Source organism: Rutidosis leptorrhynchoides, chromosome 8, assembly GCF_046630445.1.
Source record: "Rutidosis leptorrhynchoides isolate AG116_Rl617_1_P2 chromosome 8, CSIRO_AGI_Rlap_v1, whole genome shotgun sequence".
Classification (NCBI taxonomy): Eukaryota; Viridiplantae; Streptophyta; class Magnoliopsida; order Asterales; family Asteraceae; genus Rutidosis; species Rutidosis leptorrhynchoides.
In genome coordinates, this window is record NC_092340.1 from 351,836,224 (window position 1) to 351,861,345 (window position 25,122).

Sequence of the window (25,122 nt, forward strand, 5' to 3'; positions counted from 1 at the left end):
TAAATTAAATACAATCAATAACAAAAATATTTTTTATTTAATATAATAATGAAAAAGTACACGCTATAATATTATGTAACTAGACTAGATTAGATACATACGTAATGAAGTTCTAAATATTATTGGGTTGACAAATAAATACATGGTTAATACCTATTATTGGTCATGCAACTTGTTACATTTGTTTCATGACTATGTTGAAAGTGTAGGCGATGGCCATAAGAAGACATAGAGCTACTACACTCTCCCACATCTTTGATCTCTTCTTCTTCTTGTTCCTCTACCGCTTCTTTATCCGGTGACATTGCTACAAACTGTGGCTGTGCCGCCTCGCAAAACTGCTGAGCTGGCAGCGGTGATGAAGTTACTGGTAAAACTGATGGAAGTTTTGAAAGCAGTGCCTCAAGACTACTCATGGATGGAGTTATGTTCAATGGTTGATTATAAGCTGTTGGTAAATCGCCGCCACCAACACCGCCACAGTTGCCGCCAAGAGAAGACCATACTTCCGGCGTGTTGTACCCTTCAGGTTTAATATAAGGATACAATGAGGATGATGGGTGTGGTAATAGTACTCCAGGGATGCTTTCTATGTAGGTTAACTTTTTTCTTAGCATCACCACATAGCTCAAGTCTTCAATTACCTAAACAATACCATTTCACAAATCAAGTAGTTAATAGTTATAGTTATTTATATTATAGTATGTACATATTATGATCACTTGCTATATATTTTATCCATCCCAATTTACACGTCTATAAAACTATTTCTGTTAAAAACACTGTCCACTTATAATAAAATAACAATAAAGATTAGTAAATTCTTTAATTTATTTCATTTATTACTTTGAATCCTCATACCCTACATCAATGAGATTGTGTACTGTTTTTTTAACAACTTAGAGACATCAAATGCTCTCATTTGCACCCACGCACGTTGCACCACGCGCGCCAGGTAGGAAACTCAAGGATTGAACCCGGGTTGTTTGGCAACTAATCGCGGGTTCCGGGTTGCTTGACAATTAATCGCGGGAATCCTGAAGAAAACCCCCTCCTCGGAATCGAACCCGGGTTGTTTGACAACTAATCGCTGGCCTGGCCTAAGGCTCGATACCACTCAGCTGGAAGGCCGGTGATGTGGGATTTTGTACAGTTGTTGATGTTGTATTTATTACTCTCAATAAATAATTTTTAATATTTTCAGTCAAATTGTTTTGAAATAAAAGTAAAATTGACGTACTATCAAGTTTTTTTTTTTTCTTTTTCTTTGAGGGATACTCTTTTGAGACAAAGGAAGTATTATTAATTAACTTAAAGTGGAATTATTGTGTGGTAAAGTTTTTCTTTTTCAGATGTAAAGAAGAATATTGGCATTGTATCAAACCAACTTTCACAAGAAGTATTGCTTTGATTTCTGTTGCCTCTTCAACTACCTTTTTGTTTAGTGATTTCATTGTAATAAACTACTTAGTGATACTTATTATCATTATTCTGTATTATCAATCACATGAACTCGCACAAACTCGACTTAATTAAAACACGTTTGTGTTCTAACACGTTCTAGTTTAGTACACGCATTTTTTTTTTTTTTTTTTTTTTTTTTTTTTTTTGTCATGGTCTTGAAAAAATCGATCACGATGAACTTTACCTAAAATTATACAAGTACATTGAAACGGATGGTGTATTTCAAAAAAATGTACTCCATAGTACCTTATAAACCTTTATAATAAGTGTATATTAACCGATTTCCCTAATCATAAGTGTATATATATATATATATATATATATATATATATATATATATATATATATATATATATATATATATATATATATATATATATATATATATATATATATATATATATAGTGGTAGGATCAAGAGGGAAGTAACCATTCGGGAGGAAGCGGGGGAAAGCAAAAACTTTTTTTTTTTTTTTTCGTTTTTTGAAAAAACTTTGTTCACGAACATTATAGATGAGATGAAAATATGAACATTTAGTAGAGACACTTTGTGATAAATGTTTTTATTTTGGCGGGAAAACACTCGAAGAAGTAATATATAACAATTATCGTGTTTTCCGAGCGTATTTTGAGGTTTTAGCTATTGGGGTTTAGATATTAAGGTTTAGATATTAGGGTTTATAGGGTTTAGAAATTTAGGGTTTAGGGTTTAGATTTAGGGTTTAGATTTAGAATTTAGATTGAGTTTTTAACACGAACGGTTTAGAGTTTAGGGTTTAGGATTTGGTGTTTTGGGTTTATTCCATAAACCCAAAACACCAAACCCTAAACCCTAAACCCTAAACTCTAAATCGGGCTAAATTTTACTTCACAAAACATGAAAAAAAGCCTTCATATTCTTCACGAACAATATTATCTTGAATGTTATTTTTGTCGATCGTTTTCCCGCCTAAATAATAACATTCATCACGAAGTGTCTCTTCTAAATGTTCATATTTTCGTGTGATCTTGATGCCGAAAAAAAAAATTTCAAAAAAAACGAAAAAAAAATTTGCTTCCCCACGCTTCCCCCCAATTGGTTACTTCCCCATTGATCCGGCCCATATATATATATATATATATATATATATATATATATATATATATATATATATATATATATATATATATATATATATATATATATATAGTGGTAGGATCAAGAGGGAAGTAACCAATCGAGGGAAGCGGGGTGAAGCAAATTTTTTTTTTTTTCGTTTTTTGAAAAAACTTTGTTCACGAACATTATAGATTGGATGAAAATAAGAACATTTAGAAAATACACTTCGTGATAAATGTTATTATTTTGGCGGGAAAACGCTCGAAGAAGAAATATATAATAATTATCGTATTTTTCGAGCGTATGTTGAGGTTTTAGACATTAGGGTTTAGATATTAGGGTTTATAGGGTTTAGATATTAGGGTTTAGGGTTTAGATTTAGGATTTAGATCGAGTTTTTAACACAAACGGTTTAGAGTTTAGGGTTTAGGGTTTAGGGTTAAACTCTAAATCGGGCTAAATTTTACTTCACAAAACATGGGGAAAAAAACGTTAACATTCTTCACGAACAATATTATCTTGACTGTTATTTTTGTCGATCGTTTTCCCGCCAAAATAATAACATTCATTACGAAGTTTCTTTTCTAAATGTTCTTATTTTCATCCAATCTATAATGTTCGTGAACAAAGTTTTTTCAAAAATCGAAAAAAAAAAAATTTGCTTCCCCCCGCTTCCCCCGATTGGTTACTTCCCCATTGATCCTGCCCCTATATATATATATATATATATATATATATATATATATATATATATATATATATATATATATATATATATATATATATATATATATATATATATATATATACACTTTTTCTTATGCATATACGGAGTACTTGTAATAATGTAGCAATATATAGCTTAGAAATGATAGAAATCTTCTGTAAAATTAAATTAAAAAGCCACGATTAACTATAAATTATAGTTGAAACAATTTATATAGTAATAAATCATGTCATTACTGTTGGAAATATGTTCTCGGGTTGGTTACAATTCAACCGTGACTTGACTGTGGTACATATATTCCGAAGGTATGCCCATGACATTAAATAATATAAAGTCCATTTATCCTATTCGGTCACACACAAAGACCAATCGTCAATTGTTTGATATACCTTCTAATTGGGAATTAATTTATTAATCAATTGTTATTGGTTTAATAAATAAATATAATTTTGAGATTAATTAATTGATAATTAATTTATTAATAAACATGCTTGCCTACCTCACCTTAAAAAAATAAATAAAAGGGAGGCATGCTTGTTGAGTTTTAAAAAAACGATACATGCAATCTAGAAAAGGAAGCCACATAAAAAAAATACAAATGAGAGGGCATGCTTGTTTTAAAAGACCCATGTGAATAGTAATGCTTTAAGTCTCACATTTTCACATACTGAGAAAAAAAAATAGTGGCAGTAACAAACAAAAATTAATCTCATCACTTTGTTATTCTCCCTAAAAACTCCTTTCTTCCTTTTAACAAAACAATTAGGTGGTTTTACAAAGGTAGAAGATAAAAGGGTTTTGATAAATTAGAAGGTATATATCAAAACAAGGTTGGAACTTTGGGTGTCAATCGTTTAGAGGAGCTCTCATTTGGGTTCTCTCCAAGCTAGGATTCTCAACAAAGGCTACAAATGTTGTAATCTAACCTATTCTTGTTCGTTTATTTAATTTTGTTTGCTAAAAGTTTTGTACATGGGTCCTTGGAGGAGTATGATTTTATAAATTTTAAAATGCTTCCGCTCGCTTTGTGTTTGTATCATACTCCAACAAGTGGTATCCGAGCCATCTTGTACAAGTTTTAGCAAACTTTTCTTATGATAATAAGTTTTGATGAATGTGTTATGCATGATACTTGGAGATGATTATGCATAACGAACATGCAAAACTATTATCATGATTTGTGTTTTTATGTTTTCTAAATAATATTTGAATCTTGGGTTTTGGCAAAATGTTAAATGGTTAATCTCATTTTAAATTTTTTTTCAGCTTGGACAGTCCGTCTTTGATGGACTGTTTCGAGGCTTTAAACTCCATATTTTCGTATGAGGCCAATTGCATTTGAAAGCTAACTGAAAGAACTTAAATTTGAAAAAAAAATTCATCGAAAACGGATTAGAAATGAGTAAGATATGACCATTTAAAGTTGATGTATAAATCTGCCAAAAATTCGAAAATTTTAATGGTAACCTGCATGTTGACTATTAAAGATTCAATGTTTAAGAAAATAAAGTACATAAATTATATTCATTTTTTACATGAAATGAGAAAATTAAAATTGTGTTATAAAATATCTAGATTGTGTTATAAAATATCTAGATTGGATGTTAATTTTATTATTATTATATTTCTTGCATAGTAATATTTTATACTATAAATAGACATGTATGGTAACCATTTAAGGTGTACCATTTCTCTTGAAATATCAATATCAATATTTCTTCTCTCCTTCTTCTCTCTTTTTCTCTCTTTGTTCTTATAACCATTAAAGGTAGTTATAAGCCTACTGAATTATAACACGTTATCAGCACGAAGTGCTCCGTATAATCAAAGGATATCTCAAACGATCACAAGTCAGTGATCAAGGTATGAAATTATTAATAATTTTCAGACTCGAATATATCAAACTTCTACTAACATTTTGAACTACTAATTTTTATTAAGTTCTTAGTGCATTTGTATTGTTCTTATTATATGGTTGGCTCTGCCACCTAAATTATATATGGTCGACACTGTCGCCTAACTATCATTTATGTTTACTAACTCTTATTAACTTCACTAACATTTATATTTATGTTATTTAAGTTATATATGGTCGGTTATACCGCCTGAATTATATTTTCTGTAATCTAACTCCTATTAACTTCACTAACATTTATATTTATGTTATTTAAGTTATATATGGTCGGTTATACCGCCTGAATTATATTTTCTGTAATCTAACTCTTATTAACTTCACTAACATTTATATTTATGTTAATAAGACCTCATGATTGTACGCAACACGTCATTTGACAACACGGTACTTTATGTACGCAACACGTCATTTGACAACACGGTACCATGGGTCGAGATTAATTCCGATCAATACGAATACGATGGGGTCTTTATATGTTATCTAACATTTATAATTACCTATGCAATTAATCATTATTTATTTCATGCATACTAATGTTTATTCTTAAATTTATAAATCTTAAAAGTTAAAATAAAAAAAATAGTTTGTATTTTTATTAAAAGTAAATCTTAAAAGTTAAAATACAAAAAGTAGTTTGTATTTTTATTAAAAGTAAATCTTAAAAGTTAAAATACAAAAAGTAGTTTGTATTTTTATTAAAAAGTAAATCTTAAAAGTTAAAATAAAAAAAAGTAGTTTGTATTTTTATTAAAAGTAAATCTTAAAAGTTAAAATACAAAAAGTAGTTTGTATTTTTATTAAAAGTAAATCTTAAAAGTTAAAATAAGAAGAAAAAAAAAAGGAATGGTAAAATGGAGTAGCTTTTTTGTCAAAAATGAAGTATTGAAAATGAAGTGGTCTCCTTCTATAATTAAAAAAAAATATACTTTCATCAAATGAATTTTTTTTTTTGTGGCCGACAATTCCAAACACGAGTCAGTGTTTAGTTTATCAAGAATATCTCTTGATTTGGTGAAAGGTCACGATCACGATATCGGGTGTTGTGAAAGAATTAAAAAAATTAATCAAGTGGCCTTTTAAAAACTAGAAAGTTTTTTTTAAACAAAAAGTTTTTATATATTTATAATTTACAGGTAACGTAAAAAAAAAGGAAGTTTTTTTTTAAAAACAAAGAAAGTGTTTAAATGAGTTTTATAGAAAGGGGGAAAGCAAAGTAAAAAAAAAACTTTTTTCAAAACTTGTCAAATGTTTTGTTAAAAACGTGACCGTTGAAAAAAAGGAGGTTAAATAATAAAACTTAAAAAAAATAAATTATTTTTTTAAGAGTGTGCATCAAAATGGCCCGTTTAATAATGGGGAGTTAAAAAAAAGATAGTCAAATTGTTTCAACGAACAAGGGTTCAATTGGATGTTTCTTAAAAAAAAAAAAACCAAATTTCCAGTTATTTGATTTAAAAAAAAAAAAAAAAAAAAACCCCGTCACCTATTACCCCAACCATACAACACCACTGATGCCACGTTATTTCTTTTTCTATTTCAAACGACCATAAACCATTGAATGGATCCTTGCAAAAATTATTAACATTGTTGTTTGGAAACAAGTGACGAGTATTAATATTATACCCTCGACAAGCTGATAATGACAAGGAATTTGTGGCCTGTTTAAATGTGATATATAATTTAATCAAATGAAAGTGCACCACTTGATATAATTTACCCCACATGTACGTAAAATAAGAATGGGTTGATTGGTAGCATAACCTTTCTTGGTCCACCAATATCCTTTTTCTTTAATGAGCCGTGATTTGTGAAAATGTGTATTGGAATTATTAGTCTACTATGATTAATTTTGGCCGTGAACATGATAAGGAGAATTAGGATATAATTGAAACATTTACAAGTGGGGGTAGTTACAAAAGTAAAAAAAAAAAAAAAAATCTGCGGGTATGGGTAATGGATCAAATGAATCCGCATCCACGACCCGCGGGTGCTATCCCTAATTGTGACAAATACAAATCAACTAAAAGTCTAAAAGATAAATGCTCTTATAGGGACCAAATGTTCACAATAATTGCCTAAGCTAGATATGAAACAAATAGTTCATCAAGAAAAAAAAAATATGCATCTAAAGCTTCTACTGAAAATTAATGTGCAAGGTACAACATATAACTATATGGTCAAATTCATTTGAGCCTTCGGAGTCACAAGTATATGATGTATATATATTACTCAATTAACAAAATAGTAAATCGAAATTAATTCATATGAATAGTAAAACGAAATTAATTAATTTACTATTCACATAAAAAGCGCATATGATTAAAAAGCGCATATGATGAAAAGCGCATATGATGAAAAGCGTAGCGCATATAATAAGCGCGTATGATAAAAAGCGAATATGATGAAAAGCGCAGCGCATATGATGAAAAGCGCATATGATTAAAAGTGCATATGGTGAAAAAACACAGCGCATATGATTAAAGGCGTATATGGTGAAAAGGATATATGATAAAAAAAGGCACATATGGTGATTAATGAAAAGTATATTGTGAAAAAGAATCACAAATGTTTCTTGAAAGAATTCAAGGTAAGATATATGAACCAATTCATCCATCATGTGAACCATTTTGATATTTCATGGTTCTAATAGACGCATCTAGCGGATGGTCTCATATTTGTATGTTATCAAGCCGTAATATGGCATTTGCAAAGTTTCTTGCACAAATTATTAAATTGAGAACATATTATTCTGATTACACCATTAAAAGGATGAGACTTGATAATGCTGGTGAGTTAACATCTCAAGCATTTAATGATCATTATATATCTACAGGGATTGTTGTTGAACATCCAGTTGCTCATGTGCATACACAAAATTGGTTTAGCTGAATCAATAGATAAACGCTTGCAGCTAATAAATAGACAATTGATAATGAGTACAAAACTCTCAATTCGCATTATACCATGTGGAAGTCATAAATATTATCACTTAATACTAGATTTTGGCCAAGAGCCAAATATTTTCCACCTTAGAACATTGGTTGTGCAGTGTATGTTCCAATTGTATCACCACAAAACAATAAAATGGTTCTTCAAAGAAAGATGGTAATATATTTTGGATATAAAACATCTTCAATCATAAGATATATTGAACCCATGATGGGTGATGTTTTTACAGCATGTTTTGCTGATTGTCATTTTAATAAAACATTGTTCCCTAGATTAGGGGGAGAAATAAAAATAAAAAATAAAATGATGCTTCATGATGTGAACATCAATTAAGGTATATTGAACTCGCACAAAAGAATGTGAAACGAAAGTTCAAAAATAATGCATATGCAAGAACTTGCAAATTAATTACTTTATGCATTTACAGATAAAAAAAAGTGACCAAATCATATATACCAGCTATAAATGCTCCAGCTCGAACTGAAATTCCAAAAGCTGGCAATAATGTCATTGTTGAGTCTTTGCCACGCATCAAACGTGGAAGATCAATTGGTTCCGAAGATAAAAATCCTCGAAAAAGAAAATCAGCTGATAATGAGGTAAAAGAAAGTGTTCAAGAAGAACCACAAATCAATATTCCTTCTGCAGAGGATATTGATAAATGTAAATACTAAAATTGCGATAAAATTATGCAATATTATGGAACCAAAATGAAATTAAAATCTCTATGAGATATTTTCATATAATGTTACAATGACATCATGAATAAAGATGATGATCTGAAACTAAAATCTGTCATTGAATATACAAAGTGGACATGATTGAGCTCAATGGAAAGGAGCAAGACGAGCTAAATTAGAATCGCTCGATAAAAGAAAAGTTTTCGGATCAATCGTTATCACTTTTAAAGATGTGAAACATATGGGATATAAATGAATTTTTATCCGAAAAGAAATGTGCAAAATGAAGTTACAAGGCAAAACTAGACTTGTAACTCAATATTTCCCACAAAGACCAGAAATGAATTATGAAGAAAACTTATCCTTATGTAGTGAATACAATTACTTATTAGATACTTAATCAACCTGGTAGTTACTTAAATGCATCTCATGGATGTTGTTACTACTTATCTATGTGAATCACTTGATAGTGATATATATATGAATATATCTGAAGGGTTTAAGGTATCATAAGTATCTAATGCAAAACTCAAATAAATGTATTCCATTGAATCACAAAGATTTTTATATGGATTGATACAATAGTATAACCGATTAAATGACTACTTGAAAAAAAAAGGGTATACATATAAACTTATTTTGCACGTATGTTTTATAAAAAAAATGTTCGGATATGTGATCGTAGTTGTTTATGTCAATGTTCTTAACATCATATGAACGAATAAAGAGATCTATGAAATCATTCAACTTCTAAAGAATTATTTTGAAATGAAAGATCATGAAAATCTTAACAGATCGGAAGTTCCATATTTTAGTGCAATTGAGGTTCTTATGTATCTTATAGATTGTACAAGACCTGACATTTCTCTTGCAGTTAATTTGTTGGCAAGATTCAGCTCAAATGACAATGGAGCGGGATCAAACACATATTTTGATACCCTTGAGAAACTGCTGATTTAAAATTATTTTATTATAACGTTTCAAAACAAGATTTGGTTGATTATATATATGCAGGTCATTCATCAAATCCTCATAAAGATAAATCTCAAACTCGATATGTATTCCTAAATGGAGATACCACAAAATCATGGCGTTCTTAAAACAAACACTTGTTGCAACATCATCATCAAATCATGACGAAGTGATTGCATTATATGAAACTACTCGAAAATGTGTTTGGTTGAGATCAATGACACAAATCATTATTGATTCTTGTGGACTAGAACGCTATAAAAGACTAACAACTATCTTCACCAACAACTATATATGAAGATAATGCAGCTTGCATAATACAAATGAAAGAAGAGTATCAAAAGTGACTGAACAAAAATAAATACTGACGAGGCGCCAAAGCCATAGACGGTCTTAACGGTCATAAGTTTGATGGAAAAGAATGGTATGTTGGTAAGGCTCAGAAAAGACTACAAAGGAATAGGAATTGAAACAAGGGTTTGAGCAAACCATGAAGGAGACTGTAGACAAATCACAAGGGCTAAACTTGTACATAAAAGATTTAGATGATACAGTTTCAGATGAAAACCTCAGATTCTTCTCATATACTCAAGATCTCGTAAAAGACAACCAGATTAAAATGAGATACGTTCAATCAACAACTCTGCTGATCTTTATACCAAAGCACTGCCAACTGCTATTTTCAGAACACACGTTCATAATATTGGCATGAGACATGTTCAGAAGATGTAACAACTCAGGCGTTGCCTATTTGAGGGGGAGTCAACTCTATGCTGCACTCTTTTTCCCTTAGCTAAAGTTTTATCCCAATGGGTTTTCTTTAGCAAGGTTTTTAACGAGGCAGTAATAGTTATTCTCTAATAAAATTGTCATCCAAGGGGGAGTGTTATAAAATATCTAGATTGTGTTATAAAATATCTAGATTGGATGTTAATTTTATTATTATTATATTTCTTGCATAGTAATATTTTATACTATAAATAGACATGTATGGTAACCATTTAAGGTGTACCATTTCTCTTGAAATATCAATATCAATATTTCTTCTCTCCTTCTTCTCTCTTTTTCTCTCTTTGTTCTTATAACCATTAAAGGTAGTTATAAGCCTACTGAATTATAACAAATTGTTAATTTTAGACCTTTATGCTTTGTTAAAGTGAATAAATCTCCAACATGTTTTAATTCACTTGATATGTTTGTTTGGATGGTTTTGGCATGAAAACCATACTTACAAAATATGAAGTGGGTTTACATACATATGTTATGTAAACAAGGATTGAATATAATAAGTGCCATCAAGTGTTGTTTCAATCAATCCTTATCGAAACATGTAATATGAAAATGGACGGTTGGCACTCCATTTATTATGTATGTGATTGTTGTATGAAATCGGTAGTATTTGCCTCAATAAGACCCTTGTGTGGATGTTTGGTTGTATGATTTAATTTATTATTTATTCGGGATGAATGTAATAATTTATAAAACGGATGAATGTAATAATTTATAAAACGGCTTGCATGTCGTGTTTATTATTTATTCGAGATGAATGTAATAATTTATTAAACGACTTGCATGTCGTCTTTCTATTTATATTGTATTTGTAATAGTATAGGAAATAGAATAGTTTTTTTTATTTTTATTTTGTAAGATAATGCAACCAAGAATGGAATCAAGAAGACGATGTTCACAAGGCGGCCCATCCGAGCATATAATGGAGATGGCGGTTTTAGTGGGAGCCAATTCTCACACAAGGTTATGTCCCTAGTTGACCATGTTTTTCCGTGTGTTGGCTCACCGGAAAAACGCATAGGACTCGAGGCATACTACCGATAATTGTGTGTCATGATTATTATTGTGTTCTTATTTGTCTATGCCATGCTAGCTAGAAAATTAGTATAGAAACAAAAGACAATAATCACTTAAAATGGTTTGGTTAAAATCAATTTAACAAACGCAACATGCAAAACATAATTAGCAAATGTTTTAAAATGGAATAAACTACTTTTGCTAAAAGAAAACAAAACCCCGTTTTAAATGTAAACTTTACGCTATCCATGAGTAGTATACACATCTGAACCTTCTACCTATTAGAGTTCGCGATACCCGAGAGTCTTGGGCCGGACTTTAATTGGGTGTTGGGAAGGGTGAGGTGAATTTCGCGATACCCGAGAGTCTTGGGCCGGATTTCACGTGTATCTATCACCGACAGTTTACAATCTGAAATCGTGGTTTGCGGCAAACCCACCACGAGGAAGGATTAGCGTAGAAGGGATTAAACATGCCAAGTGAAATAATTGATTATCACTAAATCCCGCAGAAGCTAAGAATTTCATAATGGCTGAAATTGGTAATATGTTTACCTACCTAAATAGCTTATGATTAGCGATCCGCGGCAAACCCGTCGTTACCATAAGTGAAATATGGATCTTAACCTTGTTAATTATAATTGTTTGAATATTGAACACACTTGGGTAATTATATTAACATGGATTAAACATATCAAACTAACTAATACAACTTACTTTAAAAATATGACAGATGTCTGCAACAAACACAAATCCAACTCCGTCATCAATCACTAATTTCTGCCTTAAAGGGCTCCTCGAAAAGGACAAGCTTACGGGCTTGAACTACATGGACTGGCTTCGCAACCTAAGAATTGCTCTTAGGATGGAAGGAAAGATCAGGGCAATTGAGGAACCCTTACCGGCAGAACCCGGATCGAGAGCTACTCAAGCGGCTAGGGACGAGTTTGAAAAACGGCGTTCCGAGTCTAATGAGGTAGCATGCTTGATGTTGGCGACCATGTCTCCAGAGCTCCAAAACGGCATGAAGAGCTTAGGGTCGTATGACATGCTTAACCAACTCAAGGACATGTTCCAACAACAAGCAAAGTAAGAAAGGTTTGACACCGTGAAAGCTCTCGTATCTTGCAAAATGGCAACGGGAAGTAGCGTTAGTGTCCATGTACTACAAATGAAAGGGTACATAGACCGGCTGGAGCGCCTTGGTTTTTCCATAAGTCGGGAGCTTGCAACGGATTTTATCCTGAACTCGCTGACTAGTGCATATGAAGGATTCATTATGAAATATAATATGAACAATATGGAGAAAACAATCATGGAGCTCCATGGCATGTTGAAAACCGCCGAGGCTAACATGGCCAAAGCTAAACCTGCAACTACTGTCCTAGCCATTCGTGAAGGTGGGATCAAGAAGAAGAAAAACAAAACAAAGGACAAGAACAAGGGCAAGGGTAAGGTTGGCACATCCAACTTCAAACCTAAACCTAAGGGCATTGCTAACTCTTCTACTTCAAAGATCCCGCAAACCTAGTCTCCTGAAGAAGCAATATGCTTCCATTATGGGGATAAAGGACATTGGAGGCGCAATTGTACCAAGTACTTGAAGGAACTTAATGAACTACGGGCTAAGGGAGTCGCCCTACCTTCAGGTTTGTTCATGATTGAACTAAACAATACTACTATTTCTAATTCCTGGGTATTGGACACAAGATGTGGTACTCACATTTGTACTAATGTGCAGGGACTCACAAGAAGTAGGAAGCTGAAGACCGGAGAGCTTAATCTAATCATGGGAAACAAGAACGTTGCCTCTGTTGATATGATTGGGTATTGTTTTATCTAATGTTTGCTACAGTGCCGAAATGGCAAGAAACATTATATCTTTTGATGCTTTATTTAATGATGGTTTTAATTTTAGTTTTGATAATGGATCAATACTTGTTCACAAAAATGGGATGTTTTATTTCAAGGTTAGTCCTTGTAAAGGCATCTTGGAAACCACAGCAAAGCTAAATGATAGTTCAATCTACAATGTTGATTCATCCAAAGATGTTTTGGATAAAACGTATCTATGGCATTGTCGTTTAGGCCATATAAACAAGAAACGCATAGCTAAACTCCAGTCAGATGGAATTCTAGAATCATTTGATATTAAATCATATGATGAATGCGAATCTTGCTTATTAGGAAAAATGACAAAAGCACCTTTCACAGGAAACAGTGAAAGGGGTAAGGATCTGTTGGACTTGGTACACACTGATGTGTGCGGTCCGTTCAGATCGCCTACTAGACACCAGGAACGATACTTCGTTACATTTACTGATGACTTCAATAGATATGGTTATGTTTATTTAATTAAACAAAAGTCTGAAACTTTGGGAGTGTTCAAGGCATACCAAAACGAAGTAGAAAATCAACTGAACAAAAGAATTAAGATTCTCCGATCTGATAGAGGTGGTGAATATCTTAATGACGAATTTCGTGATCATCTACGGGGTTGTGGGATAATCTCACAATTAGCTCCTCCTAGAACACCACAGCATAATGGTGTGGCTGAAAGGAGGAATCGAACATTACTTGATATGGTTCGGTCCATGATGAGTCGCACAATGCTTCCAATCAGTTTTTGGGGTTACGCCCTACAAACTGCCGCAAGGATCCTTAACCTCATCCCAACCAAGAAAGTTTCCAAAACACCTTATGAGATATGGCATGGCAAAACCGTGTCTCTCTCTTATCTTAGAATCTGGGGATGTGAGGCTTACGTTCGCCGTGAAGCTCAAGATAAACTTGAACCCAGATCTGAAAAGTGTTTATTTGTTGGATACCCGACTGATTCTTTTGGATATTTATTTTACAACCCTACTGAGAACAAAGTCTTTGTGTCTCGAAGGGGAGTCTTCCTTGAAAAGGATCTCATATCAAAAGGAACCAGTGGGAGCAAAATTGACCTTGAAGAAATTCAAGAATCAACCGACATGGAAACCGATATTGGAACCAATTCTCCTCAAGAGGTCGAAGAACCTGCTGTTGAGAGAGAAACTGACCTACAGCCACCACCCATACGTAGATCTGATAGAGTGCGTCAAACACCAAAGAAATATAGTTTACACATATTTGAGGGTGATGACGAAAATATAGATTCTGATGAACCTATTACCTATCAGGAAGCGATGACAGGCCCCGAGTCTGCCAAATGGAAGGAGGCTATGGACAACGAGATTCAATCCATGCATGATAATCAAGTCTGGACCTTGATTGATCATACACCAGGAATTAAAACCATTAGGTGTAAGTGGGTCTTCAAGAAGAAGACTGACATGGATGGAAATGTACACACATTCAAAGCCAGACTGGTGGCTAAGGGTTACACGCAACAACATGGTGTAGACTACGATGAAACTTTTTCACCAGTGGCTATGTTGAAATCCATTAGAATACTTCTTGCCATAGCTGCATTTTATGACTACGAAATATGGCAAATGGATGTAAAAACAGCTTTCCTTCATGGTAAGCTAACAGAGGATGTGTTTATGACACAGCCTGAGGGTTTTGTACATCCTAAGTATCCTAAAAGTGTGTGCAAGCTTCAAAAGTCCATTTATGGACTTAAACAAGCTTCTCGTAGCTGGAATCTTTGCTTTAATGAGAAAATCAAAGAATTTGGTTTTATCAGAAGCGAAGATGAGCCATGTGTCTATGTTAGGTCTAGTGGGAGTGTTGTAGTCTTCCTTGTACTATATGTCGATGACATATTACTCATGGGAAACGATATCCCGACATTGAAAGATGTCAAAGCTTGGCTAGGGAAATGTTTCTCCATGAAAGATTTGGAAGATGCATCATATATTTTGGGTATTAAGATCTATCGAGATAGGTCAAGGAGATTGATTGGGCTAAGCCAAAGTGCATATGTAGATAAGATACTGAAGAAATTCGGTATGCACAACTCCAAGAAAGGGTGTGTTCCTATGAACCCTGGAATGATATTGAGCAAGTCTCAATGTCCTAATTCTGACTTGGAATCAGCTACCATGAGTCGGACTCCATATGCTTCAGCTATAGGGTCGATCATGTATGCCATGATATGCACTAGGCCTGACGTATCGTATGCACTAAGCATGACTAGTCATTATCAGGCCAACCCTGGTGAAGCTCATTGGATAGCAGTCAAGAACATTCTAAAGTATCTTAGGAGAACTAAAGAGATGTTCTTGGTCTATGGTGGGAATGACGAGCTGAGCGTTAAAGGATACTCGGACGCTAGCTTCCAATCAGATAGAGATGATTGCTCATCGCAATCTGGATTTGTATTTATGTTGAACGGTGGAGCCGTCACTTGGAGAAGCTCCAAGCAAAGTACTATTGCTGATTCTACGACAGAAACCGAGTATATAGCGGTAAATGAAGCTGCTAAAGAGGCCATGTGGATAAAGAAATTCATCGGGGATCTAGGTGTGGTTCCTACAATCCATGATCCTGTTGAGATTTTCTGCGACAATGTGAGTGCGGTTGTCTTGGCTCAAGAACCGAGGTCACAAAAACGCACACGACACATACTCAGAAAGTACCATTACATCCGTCAACTTGTAGCAGAAAATGACATATTATTAAGTAGAGTAGACACGACTAAGAACTTGGCTGATCCTTTCACCAAGCCTTTGCCACAGACTAAGCATGATGCTCATAGCATGTCTATTGGCATTCGTGTCATTGATGATAAAGTTTGAATGTATTTATTATGTTAAGTTTGAAACTTTAAACATTCGGCAATAATATATGTTGCAATTGATCTGATGATTAATATATTGAGATTATATTATACGCACGATGCGATCATTTCATTGTATATTGCCATGTTTCATTTTGCATGTTTTAACTTCCAATGAATATTATTTCATAAACCTCCACAGTCGGCCATTCTCTAAGGAAGAGAGAATTGAATTAAGACTGCTATGAAGTGTAGTAATATAGGCTTATATGAAACTACATTCACGAGGAACTTGATAGTTGATTCAAGATTTTGGAATGACCACACTTAGACGCTACTTCATGGTTTTAAGTCACAAGTAATCTCTAAGATGGCAACATCATTTATCCTAGAGTTGATATGTATGAGGAATCCTGACACAAACTGTGTTGCACTTTGACCTGTACTTAACGCTGTGCGTAAATGCCAGTCATAAGGGTGCAGATCAGGTATAAAATGGGATGTGGTGGATGTCTATACAGTTGAAGCAATTTGTTCCTTCTTCTCTTAGCAAGTTGAAGCGATATCTCTGAGCCCCTCGTTGATTTGTGCTGAATTAAATGCATGGCAATGCTACGACTGAATTAATGCAATTGTAGTCTATTTGATCACCACAAATCTCAATCGGGAAACATAATCTTGAACGATGATGATTGACACTTAACCATGTCACACGTTCATAAAGATATCTAGAACGAAAGGATGATTGATATAAATCAAAATATAGGAGTGTAACTTAACTGACTGGTTGTTACACATGGTGTGTCTTTTAAGACTAACCAATATTATTAATGTCAGTGCAAGTGGGAGTCTGTTGGAAATATGTTCTCGGGTTGGTTACAATTCAACCGTGACTTGACCATGGTACATATATTCCGAAGGTATGCCCATGACATTAAATAATATAAAGTCCATTTATCCTATTCGGTCACACACAAAGGCCAATCGTCAATTGTTTGATATACCTTCTAATTGGGAATTAATTTATTAATCAATTATTATTGGTTTAATAAATAAATATAATTTTGAGATTAATTAATTGATAATTAATTTATTAATAAACAAGCTTGCCTACCTCACCTTAAAAAAATAAATAAAAGGGAGGCATGCTTGTTGAGTTTTAAAAAAACGATACATGCAATCTAGAAAAGGAAGCCACATAAAAAAAAATACAAATGAGAGGGCATGCTTGTTTTAAAAGACCCATGTGAGTAGTAATGCTTTAAGTCTCACATTTTCACATACTGAGAAAAAAAAATAGTGGCAGTAACAAACAAAAATTAATCTCATCACTTTGTTATTCTCCCTAAAAACTCCTTTCTTCCTTTTAACAAAACAATTCGGTGGTTTTACAAAGGAAGAAGATAAAAGGGTTTTGATAAATTAGAAGGTATATATCAAAACAAGGTTGGAACTTTGGGTGTCAATCGTTTAGAGGAGCTCTCATTTGGGTTCTCTCCAAGCTAGGATTCTCAACAAAGGCTACAAAGGTTGTAATCTAACCTATTCTTGTTCGTTTATTTAATTTTGTTTGCTAAAAGTTTTGTACATAGGTCCTTGGAGGAATATGATTTTATAAATTTTAAAATGTTTCCGCTCGCTTTGTGTTTGTATCATACTCCAACAATTACAACATGTACTTTTAGCATGGACAAATGTCCACGTTATAGAAGAGACGTACATGTCCATTTTGTTTTCACCATAGTCGACTTGATACACACCCACCGTTTTCAAGTGTCAATAAATATATGTTTCAGATTTTAAAAGGCCCTTTTACAGTTTGGATCATACTATTATTTCTAGTCTTCTAGGATTTAGAGTTATAATTAATAATTAATTCATGTAGTTAACCGTATTGGCATTATTATCGCCAACCTTTGTGTTATAAGAACTTTAATTTCTGTTAAGCTCTTCAGCTCTTAAGAATAAAAATTACAAATACATTTATGGAACTCGAACAAGATAGCTAGTACGTTTTACTCAAATCTTACAGTACTTGAACTCGTATATATTATCGAATACTAAAAATTTCACTTTTTGATTCATATAGGCTTTTCAACATGATTCAGTTTAGTTTAGTTTAGTTTTTATTTTTATTTTTTATTTTTAAAGTAATGTTTCAATTTTGATAGTCAAAGTTAATCATCTTGCTATATGGAATTATCAGTTAAAAGGTAAATTAGAGAAAGACCTTATGAATGGATCCCAGTTGAATAACTCCTTCTCTAACAGCAACCAAAGCAATAGTCTGAAAAAATCAAATAATAATAATAATAAATAAAGCTAACAATTTAAGTTGCTTATGATATATGACTGTTTTAAGACAATGCATTATTGTTTAACTTTTACCTTTATACCAGACTGAAATTGAGCCTCCCATGTCCTTGGATGCTGTTATTCAAGTACAATAATTAAAGAAATTAAAACCCAATAATATATTAATAATTATTATGATTATTATTGCTATTATATCATTATAATAATAAGAATAATAATAGAGATCATCTGTTCGAGTGTGTTTAGAATGTTATTCGTGTAAAGTTATGTAGAGTGGGGGAGTCTATCGTTTAAAAAAAAATAAATAATGAATAATTATGAGTACAAATAATAATAATGTCACCGTAAATTTTTAATATTGAATGGCAATTGATATAAACCAAATAGAAAATGAAAACTAAGAAATGAATTATATTACTGTTTTAATCACACAAATAACCACTTAATCACTAATAATAATAGTAAAGCATTTACCAAAAAAATTATAAAAAGAAAAAGAATTAATAACTTTACTGCGGAGTACTACTTACTGAGTCAGCTGAGTTATTCCATGTAGACAAAAAATTAATTTCTTGATCAGTTGGCTCTTTAAAAATCCACTTATGACTGTGATCAGCTGCTACTTTTCCAATTAATCTATACAAAAAATAAATAACTAAATCATAATCATTAGTACTAGCTATAAGCTATAACAAATATGGAGTAATTAGCATGCATCTCTCTAAATATAGTTGAAAGAGTTATATATAATGATAAGATAAAATTACAAAAATACCCTTCGCCGTAATTGTAAATTTCATGGGACATTTTGAAGAAAAGATCGGGTTGAAGGACTTGATATTGTTGGTATTCATATACCGGACATTCACCGGAGTTTGTCTCAGCAGCTCTTGAGGCAGCAAAATTGCAGAAACCATCCTCCCATGCCAATATCCTATAATTAATTTGATACTAATTTATTATAAAATTATTGGTATATTATATAGTGGATGAACAACATGTATATCTTGAATAGCTAAGTTAAGAAGTTAGATAAATGAATGAAATAATCATACAAATATATATGATGATGTATTTTATACGGAGTATATGCTATCTTAAACACAAACAAAATAATAAAGGAAATGTATGATTTTTATATATAGAAGTCGATGGATTAATTAATTAAATTACCAATTTCTTCTATTGCCTCTTGACCTATCAAATGCTCCACCTTGAGTATCCCATCTATAATTAATCAAGAAATCATGAAACATGAGTATTGCGGGAGTATACTTTCATGTACATGATCAAGTCTTAAACTTTATTCATTTTGTACTTATTTAATATATTTATAACTAATTGAGATACATAAAAGAAGCTAATTAAGATATATAATTATGAATATTAATAAATAAAAATGATATATAGTAAGTACTTGGGAGGAGGGTAGTTTCTAGGCAAGATCCTCCAAAAAACAGCATAAACCCATTGAGAGTTTTCATGGATACAAAAGCTTCTCAAGGTGTGTTGAAGGAGATGAGTTACTGCTGATTGGTTTAATTGCTCTTCCATTCTCTCTCTCTCTCTCTCTCTCTCTCTCTCTCTAAAGCATTACTTATATTATCTATTCTATATCTTTTTAATTTCTTTAGAAGAAGGGAAACCAAACACCCTTTACTTCCTTTATATAATGTCTCTAAAAAAACCCATATCTCAAATCTACTCTAGAATATAATATATATATATATATATATATATATATATATATATATATATATATATATATATATATATATATATATATATATGGTAGGATCAAGAGAGAAGTAACTAATCGAAGGAAGCAAAATTTTTTTTTTTTTCGTTTTTGGAAAAAATTTTGTTCACGAACATTATAGATTGGATGAAAATATGAACATTTAATAAAGACAATTTGTGATAAATATTTTTATTTTGGAGGGAAAAAGCTCGAAGAAGTAATATATAACAATTATCGTGTTTTTCGAGCGTATGTTGAGGGTTTAGATATTAGGGTTTAGATATTAGGATTTATAGGGTTTAAATATTAGGGTTTAGAAATTTAGGGTTTAGGGTTTAGATTTAGGATTTAGATTGAGTTTTTAACACGAACGGTTTAGAGTTTAGGGTTTAGGGTTTAGGGTTTGGTGTTTTGGGTTTATGGAATAAATCCAAAACACCAAACCCTAAACCCTAAACCCTAAATCCTAAACTCTAAATTGGGCTAAATTTTACTTCACAAAACATGAAGAAAAAAAACTTTAACATTCTTCACGAACAATATTATCTTGAATGTTATTTTTTGTCGATCATTTTCTCGCCAAAATAATAACATTCATCACGAAATGTCTTTTCTAAATGTTCTTATTTTCATTCAATCTATAATGTTCGTGAACAAAGTTTTTTCAAAAAACGAGAAAAAAAATTTGCTTCCCCCCGCTTCCCCCCGATTGGTTACTTCCCCATTGATCCTGCCCATATATATATATATATATATATATATATATATATATATATATATATATATATATATATATATATATATATATATATATATATATATATATATATATATATATATATATACTTTCTATTAAATTGCTAAAATGATGATGTCATCCTAACTCTATTTTAACCCATCATTTGACACGTGTCATTTTCACAACAATTTTGGTGATGTCATTAATATTTTAATAATTTAAATAAATAAATTAAACAATTTAGGAAGTGATTATTACCATAATTGAAAAAACAAACTTCTAAATCTATCATTTTTTTCTTAAGATATTAAAATTTAACTTTAAAATGAGACATACACTTCATAAGCTTAAAAAAATCTACTAATTTTGTTTTGAAATATTAAAAGAAGCTTACCATTGTGTAGTATGATTTTGTATTTTTAGTAGAAGTGCTATTAAAGCCAGTGATTTTTAGCTATGTTTAACAATTGTCTTTAAAATTTTCTTATGAGAATATTTATCAAAAGTTTGATAGGTCATGTGTTGTACATTTAATTTATATCTCTAAAATGATAATATCATAAATAAATCTTATTTAAGCTTAAAAAAATTCTAAAATAAAAGAGAAAATTTTAAACCTCCATGATGATGTCATTAAAATAATTAATTGTATTTAATAAAAAAATTAACATGTTAATTATATAATATTTGAAACATATTGTACAACTTTATGATAAAACATCTCATTACCATTTGTAAAATATTTGAGGCATTATGTACAACCTTATAATAAAACACATGCATAACCATATGTATACACTTTGAAACAAATAATACAATCTTTTACAAAACACCCATAATAATAAAAAAAATTATTATTATATTATTATTATTCAAATGTGAGTTCTATTTAAAAGATTAATTATGTTATATATGTATACGAAATACATGTTTTAATAAAAGATGTAGTGTATGCGTTTATGACAAGAAAAATAGTAATTGTGATAAAAATTGAAAGATGGTGGTGAGAGAATAAATGTAGTTCATTTATTCTGATCAATTTAAGTATGTTAATATGTTTGTAAAAACAACAACAACTTTATTAGTCGGAATCCGTGATTTCACGGGTCATTAAACTAAATGACTTTAGCATTTACGTTCACTTAATACGTAAAAACATATCATATTAAACTGCTTTGTTTAGATAAACCCGTAATTCCACAGACCATTTCACTAGTGTGTGTGTATATATATATATATATATATATATATATATATATATATATATATATATATATATATATATATATATATATATTATAGAGATAGACACACACTCACATAATTACATACATATACCTATACATACCGTATGTATGTGGATGTTAGTAAATGTGAGTTATAATATGTATACAAAATATATGGTCCGGTTTATATATAATTTCAAGATATCTGAGTGGTTAGGTCCCTAGTTCTTCTCAAAAAGTCTTCAGTTCAAACTATACTAGAAATATATCTTCGGAGACTAAAGAAATGGGCAGCAAACGATTACAAGATAACTGAATAGGTCGTGTATGTTTGAGTAAAATACTCTCTTTCCTGGAAGAAAAAAAAACTTACATGTTTACCCGCAGACACACACATATATAAACTACCCTAGTTTCAAAAAAATGTTCATCTTATTATTATTATTTTTCCCCAAAAAATATAGAATCATACTCTAAATAACAATAAAATCATTGAAGTTTTCAACTATATCTTTTTTATTATTAAAAACAAAGCTTTCAATATAGCTATTAATTTATTAATTATGAATTATTATAACACAAGAGTTCATTTTGATATATATATATATATATATATATATATATATATATATATATATATATATATATATATATATATATATATATAAGTGAAGATCCATGAGAACTATAATTTTGAGAGAATCCTAGGAACTCCAGTTTTTAGATAAGCTTTTGATTGTATAACTTCATCAAATATTATATAAAATGAAAAAAAAAACAAATATATATATTCAAAGCTAAAAAAAACCCTTTAAAAGTCAAAACAATATGGGTGTATACATGAGCTTCGAAAAAAAAAATAACTTATCTTTCTACAAACATGTAATTATGTGTGTAGTTAATTTGGGAATATGAAATTAGTTTTATTATTTTAACTACATATATATATATATATATATATATATATATATATATATATATATATATATATATATATATATATTACAATTACAATTAATATAATTATATATAATAAAATCTAAAATCTAAACTAATAATAATAATAATACTTAATAATAAGTACAGAGTATCTATATCTAATTTATTTACGGAGTATATTTTTGGTATATATCTATAAAATTAATATTGTGATAGCATAATATACGGAGCATTAGACATATCAAAATTAATATGTACGGAAACAAAACCCACTAAAATTTTTTAACGAATTTATCTTCCTGTTCGCCGTGAGTTAGGTTTCACTACCATCACTGTTCAGCTCGAAATAATTTTACAAACTAAATGCACTAAATTGTATTCGACACGGAGCTTCGATGCACTAACAACAGAGCATTTCTTTTTTAGCAATAAATATGAAAGTGATTTGAATTTACAGTTTAAATCCTTAAAATATTTATGAACACGCAAATAAAACTATTATAATATTAATTATAAACTTTGACTCCCCCGAGTATCATTATTTTCTTGAAATGTCTAACATTTTTTTTAAATTTAACTCGCGGGTTACACTTATATTCAAAAAATAATTGTATATAATAATTCTAAAATAATATAACTTAAACTTTAAACTAACGTTACGTTTCATGACAAATTTTCAATATACTCATATTTTATATAAATATTACGTATTATATAATTTATATATAATTAAAAAGAACTTTTAAAAATTGTCAACACCACGAGCTTTTAAACTCAAAAGAATTTTTAAAATTTTTCAACAATACGGACTCTTAAATAATTCTTATACTTTTAATTTTTTTTGGATCACTTTTTACATACCAATATGAACTGCAAATTACATTTTTTGCACGATTTTTTACACACACGTACAATGTACGGGCTTTAAAATTTAGTATGTGTGTGTGTGTGTGTGTGTGTGTGTGTGTGTGTGTGTGTGTGTGTGTGAAGAGGAACAACTATATAAAGAGCTATGTCAAGCTAGCAATTAAACAATTATACAATATGAAAAAAGATGGAAAGACTGTATTTGTGTACATGACTACATACACACTATAAATATCATGTGCTAGTACCATAAGTAGGCGAATTTTCAACGAATTTGAATAAATACACACGTTTGATGTAAATCAATGGATTTCAAAGTTAGGTTTCCAACCCAGAATAAAGGGTCTATTCCAAACCCATCAAGAAAAATAGGTTTAAAATCTCATTCCCATTTCTATTTTGATTACTTACTTTTAAGACAATTTGTAGTAGTGTCAAGTGTTTTTTGTTCGCGTTGATTACTTTTTGCACTTTTTTAATAATTATGATGTGTTGATTTTTAGTGTAAAATATTGGTGGTGTTGATTTTTGGTGTGTGTTAAAAGTTGTGATGATGTTTTAAAATATAATTGAATAAGTATAATAAAAAGATAAAAACAATATATTTAAAATAATAAACAAATTATAAAATCAAAGCAACGTGCGTTGCTTCTTTCATTGCTTTGCCCCGCACACTGCCGAAACCCGTCCAAGCAACTCACCGTTACCCCATTCTCCCGACGTTGGATGTCGGCCATGTATATACCAATGACGTTGGTATACACCGATACAAACGGTCTAAACGTATACTTAGTTACACGCGTGCCTATGGTTATTTTCTTTGCATCTGGTCTCTCTATTCTTACAACGGGGTGCCATATACATAAACGCCTTTTTTTGTTTCATCCTCTACAAGACGATGATAAGAAACTTAGCTTTCATTCGTATATGTTTGCTTCATGATGTGTAAAGTTTTGATTTGATATTGAGGTA

General features: G+C 30.9%; 1 protein-coding gene across 1 annotated transcript; it reads right to left on the reverse strand.

Annotated features, from left to right (window-relative positions):
- Positions 1–67: 67 nt before the first annotated feature.
- LOC139861612 (transcription factor bHLH157-like) lies at positions 68–20,192 on the reverse strand. Its single transcript, XM_071850057.1, has 7 exons — positions 20,056–20,192; positions 19,812–19,865; positions 19,414–19,572; positions 19,169–19,274; positions 18,711–18,752; positions 18,553–18,609; positions 68–644 (listed from the first exon to the last, which is right to left on the reverse strand). Exons 1-7 carry the CDS (start codon positions 20,190–20,192, stop codon positions 147–149), a joined length of 1,053 nt encoding a protein of 350 aa, XP_071706158.1. The 3' UTR covers positions 68–146.
- Between the last annotated feature and the right edge of the window lie 4,930 nt (positions 20,193–25,122).